Source organism: Oryzias melastigma, linkage group LG11 (genome assembly GCF_002922805.2).
Source record: "Oryzias melastigma strain HK-1 linkage group LG11, ASM292280v2, whole genome shotgun sequence".
Lineage (NCBI taxonomy): Eukaryota > Metazoa > Chordata > Actinopteri > Beloniformes > Adrianichthyidae > Oryzias > Oryzias melastigma.
In genome coordinates this window covers 26,361,028-26,366,026 of record NC_050522.1, presented here as the reverse complement: position 1 = coordinate 26,366,026, position 4,999 = coordinate 26,361,028, and the positions used below count along the sequence as shown (strand labels likewise).

The 4,999-nt window shown below is 42.2% G+C and overlaps 1 protein-coding gene across 1 annotated transcript in view; it reads right to left on the bottom strand.

Annotated features, from left to right (window-relative positions):
* Positions 1 to 4,999, bottom strand: part of ash1l (ash1 (absent, small, or homeotic)-like (Drosophila)) — a gene marked incomplete in the record, with an annotated part of 38,494 nt that overhangs the window by 17,998 nt on the left and 15,497 nt on the right. Inside the window, 6 exon segments of the mRNA XM_024298339.2 lie at positions 379 to 487; positions 628 to 673; positions 766 to 839; positions 1,553 to 1,647; positions 1,716 to 1,889; positions 3,573 to 4,236. Coding sequence (XP_024154107.1) covers positions 379 to 487; positions 628 to 673; positions 766 to 839; positions 1,553 to 1,647; positions 1,716 to 1,889; positions 3,573 to 4,236 — 1,162 coding nt within the window.

The following is a 4,999-nucleotide window of genomic DNA, read 5'->3' as shown; positions in this document are numbered from 1 at the left end:
ATGCCAACAAGAAACAGACAGAAGGAGAACGTAGTGAACAAGAGCTGATTACTGGTTTAACTAAAATCTGGTCCAATTAAGACTCTGGTTTAACTAAAGGGAACATCGAAGGGTCAGACGCTCCACCACAGACTGTGTGCAGATAAATAGCCGGTTTAGCTCCATAACACTTCAAATAAATATCTAGCCATCACCTTTCCTGGAAGATCTTGTTTACGACCAAATCACTCAAATAAATAAAATAATACAAAGTAAATCTGTGAGGTAAAGCAGACATCAATACTTCAAACTCTCTAATGACTAATAAACAGGTTAATATTTTACTATGGTAACAGTGAAGGGAGGAGCTTTGACTGACAGCTTCAACAGGTGCGTTACCTGTTCAGGCAATCATCCAGACAGCCTTTGTCATCCGAGTTCTCCGGAGGTTTACAGTTGCACGTGGTCGTTTCATACCCAGAGAAGGGCTTCACATCCACATAGACGTCTGCGGCACAAACATGAACACCTCTTAATATTTTATATCTGGAGATAATCTGAGATCTCAAAACTAGTCGAGTGCAACAGAAAACAGTGTAAAAAGCATCATGATTTCTCTGAACCGAGTCAACAAAAACAGTTACTCACTTGATCGGATCTTTTTGTAAAGAGGAACATCCGGCCTCTTGTAGAGCTGAGTCACAAACATTAAAAACGTTCAGAAATACTCTGCAGTATGGAAGTATTGTTCAAAAACATGCAAAGAATGTGTAGAAGATCAATCACCTGATCGTGTTTCCACAGCCATAGAATGTCATACGGCAGCTGGAAGTCGATGCGTTTCTGTCTCAGGTACTTCCCTGGAAACCAGCACAACAACAGACGAACTAAAACTTTATGGTTCATCTTCATCGCAGTTTGGTGGAGAAATGTATGAAATATTTGCTGAAATGTATTCATTTTAATGTAGAAATATTCATTTTTATCTATTTTTACAAAAAAGACACAAATATTTTGGTTAATTCATTTATTTTTTGCACCAAAAAAAACACTTTAAAAAATAAATTATTAAAATAATTATATCAAAACATCCCAGTACCAGTGAAAAGACTGTTCACTTTGTACTTTAAGAATTAATTTCATGTTTTTCTGAGTAAATAAACTACTACTAAAAGGAATAATCTGAATGGAATCATAACAAAATATGACTATTTTTTATCTCAATCATATTTTGTCAAATCTATTTTAGATAAATAAACTGAGTTTAAGGAGAGTCTTTTATCTGGACCGGTTCAGGTTTCCAGACTGACTGCAGATCCCCTTCAGGGTCGTTGTGGGCGGGGTCACATTCCTGCTTGAACTCTGCTCTGGCATGTTCTAATTGGCTGGACACACCTGAAGCAGGTGATCGGCCGTCAGAAGGACAGGCTCACCTGTTAACACGCAGACCCGCCGGCCCTTTAAGGCCTGGAGGTGCCCCTCCCCCACCCCCCTCTGACAGGTTTAGCTGAGTCCCATTCGCTGCTGGACTGATGACATCACAAGCGTGGATCTGAATCTGGTTTAAACTCACCAACGTGTATGGGTGCAGGAAAGAGTCCGTACTCGTGCTCCCCAGGAATGTATTCCAGCTTCTCCTTCTTCAGCTGCAGGAGCTGACTGCGGGGGCTGCGGGGAGGAAACGGGTTTCAGAACTGGTGTTGAAGCAGATCAGCATCGGGGAAACATCAACTCACTCCTCTGTTTTGTACACGTCGGAGTACAGGCCAGCTTTCTGGAACTTCTTCTTTGGCGGTCTTGCTGGTCTCTTCTCTCGCTGACTGGTCACAGGAGCGGGCGGAGCTTGTTCTGCGGGGGCGGCGCCTCCGTGCTCCGGGGAGCGATGGCCTTCTGGCTTCCTTTCCTGGGAGCTGAGAAAAGAAAGTGTCAGTTGAAGTGAATGAAAGTCCCTCCTGGCCACAGCATCATCTACAAGCCCCGATGTCTGCTGGCTAGGGGTGTACCATCCATCCATCCATTTCCTTGACCGCTTTGTCCCTTTCGGGGTCGCAGGGGTGCCAGAGCCTATCCCGGCTACTGAAGGGCGAAGGCAGAGTACACCCTGGACAGGTCTCCAGTCTGTCTCAGGGCCTCAATCACACACACATTCACTCTCACCTAGGGGCAATTTAGAGTCACCAATTAACCTATGAAGCATGTTTTTGGACGGTGGGAGGAAGCCGGAGTCCCCGGTGAAAACCCACGCATGCACGGGGAGAACATGCAAACTCCACACAGAAAGGTCCCAGCCGGGATTCGAACCGGGGCCTTCTCGCTGTGAGGCGAGAGCGCTAACCACTGCGCCACCGTGCAGCCCAGGGGTGTACCAAAGTATGGATATTACAATATATCGTAATATTTGAGTGAATGCTCATAGTGATGCTCCTGCTCCTTTTTCTGGTTAGCTTTTTTTTTTCTAATTATGCACCAAGTGTTTTTGCTAATTTAGAGTTTAGCTATTATTTTAGAAACATGCAAACATTTTTGGCTAATTTGTTATCTACTGAGGTTTTCAAGGCTAATTGAGAGTTTAGCTTCTATTTTAGCAACAGGCTAACACTTCTGAATAATTGAGTTCTATTTAACTCATTTTGGAGTTTAGCTAGTATTTAAACAATGCTTTAGCTTTTGGGGTTAATTTGGCTTCTACTGGGGTTTTTTATGCTAATTTAAAGTTTAGCTTCTATTTTAGCAACAGGTTAACGCCTCTGACTAATTTAGTTTACTGAGGATTTTTAGGCCATTTTCAAGTTTTGCTAGTATTTAAGCATTGTGTTAGCTTTTTGGCTAATTTGGCATCTACTGAGATTTTTTGGAGGGGCAAATTTGAGTTTAGCTCATAAGCAACCCACCAAATATTTTTGCAAAATTGATATGTATTTGGGATTTTTACGCATTTTCAGAAATTTAGATCAACTTCAGCGCTCTCTCATAGTTCTTTAACAAAATTTAGCAAATAGCTTTTGCATTTTCAGCAAAAAGCTTCAGCATCTTCAGCGACTACTTTCAGCGAAAAGCATTCACACTAACATTATCGCAGGTAATGGAACTTTTCTAGTTAGTCCTGCGATTGATTCTGGATGGTTCTCACCAAGTATCAATCTTTAATTTTGGTTTGAAGAGGCTGTAAAACATTATTGTCCTTTGAGACGTTCCTTTGGAGGTAGATATGAAGACTATTGCGTTGCTCCAATGTGTCTGGCAGCTACTTGAATTATTTGATTTTTGTTCTGTTGTTTACAACATTTTTTGACTAAGTAGTGTCACTGCTGTTCATGTTAACTATTGTTTACACTGAATTTGACATATAATTCCAATTCAACTGGTGTCAGTGCTCGTCAAAGACAGTATTACTGATCAGCAATGTTGCACAAAAGAAGACACAAGTTGCTTATTATGATTGTGTTCAAGCTAAAAAATAAATAGAGATATATGTGAGTCCTTTTATAGTTATCAGAGATGATTTTTACCAATTATCGCACTATCGTGATAGTATCGTATCGTGATAGTATCGTATCATGAGGTACACAGTGGTTCCCAGCGCTACTGCTGACCTCTGAAAGTGCTGATGTTCCTCTGCAGAGGGCCAGCTCCGTCCTGCCGCGGGTCTGGACCTTGCTGCCAGGTTCCCCGTGTTTTCGTCTTGGTTCTCTTCCCTGATTGGTAGTGCATCCACTGTCTCCTCTGTATCTTTGTCCTCTGGAACCGCCTCCTCCTCCTGTTCCTCCTCTTCGTCTCCATCTCTGTCCCAGTGCTTCCTTTTCTGAGTTTTCCGACTCTGTCCCTGGACCACCGACTCAATAGCATCCGTGACCGTGTCCCCCTCCCACCCTCGTCCGTCTGGTATCCTGTCCCCGCCTCTGTCCCTTTGCCGCGCTTCGTTTGACTCGACCGCCGGCGGCGAGGGCGGCGGAGGGGACGGCAGCGGGTATTTCCGGGGCCGGCCGGGACCCCTCTTCTTCACCACGTTGTTTCCCGTCCGAGCTTGTCTCTGCAGCTTCTTGGCGCGCAGGATCTTGTTGACGTGATGCAGGCTGTGTTTGGATGGCTGGACCCGGTAGGAGCGGTGGGGCAGCGAGGCCTCCAGGTAGGAGGACGCCGAGTTGTGGGCGTGGAACAGGCCGGGCTGGTGGTAGAGCGGCTGCCGGTGGTGCAGAGGCCCTTCTGGCCCTTCAGGGGGGGATAGGGAAACCCCTCGCATCTGGTTTCCTGTTGCCCCTACCAAACATAAAAAGATGCTTTTATTGTGACATGAAGAAAACACATTAGTTTGGGTCACTTTTCTTTCTACATTTGATAGTTTTGTAAATAAACATTTACAACTTGGAGAAGTTTTTTAGTAAAATTTTAAAACTTGTTATTGTTTATTTCATTGTCATAATTATAATTTCAGCAGAAACAAACAGACTGGAGAGCAAAATATGATTTCTGAGGATCTTTCTTTTTTTTCTCCACTTTTCTTTTTGTTCATACATTTTCAAGACTATAATATAAGTAAAAAGTAAATCAAAATAAACAACAAGCCAATAGAACTTGTAGATGAGAATATTAGCATTTAAATAAGAGGATTCAAACCGTGAAATCTCTACAAGTTTACAACCTAAAGGGTTTTTAATGAATAACTACTTTAGTCAAACAAAAAAAAGGTTTGGTTGATTTAAATTAAGAAATGTGACCATTCCTCCATTTAGGAAGAAAATCAGAGGTACTAATGAATATCAGTGATGACCAACTAGTGTTAGAACTCATGTCAAGATGGTAAATACACCTGAGAGCTGCAATAAAGAGTTTAAGGTAGTAATATTCCACCTTAAAGGTCTCATGAAGATTTTCAAACAGCAGAACAATCACAGAAATGAATGATTTTGAGTTTTAAAGATAGAAAAATAAATAACTAAAATAAACATGCAAATGTTAAAAATAGATCAAGGAAATGAATACTGCCACTTCCACTTTCAGCCACTTAATAATAACTTTAATG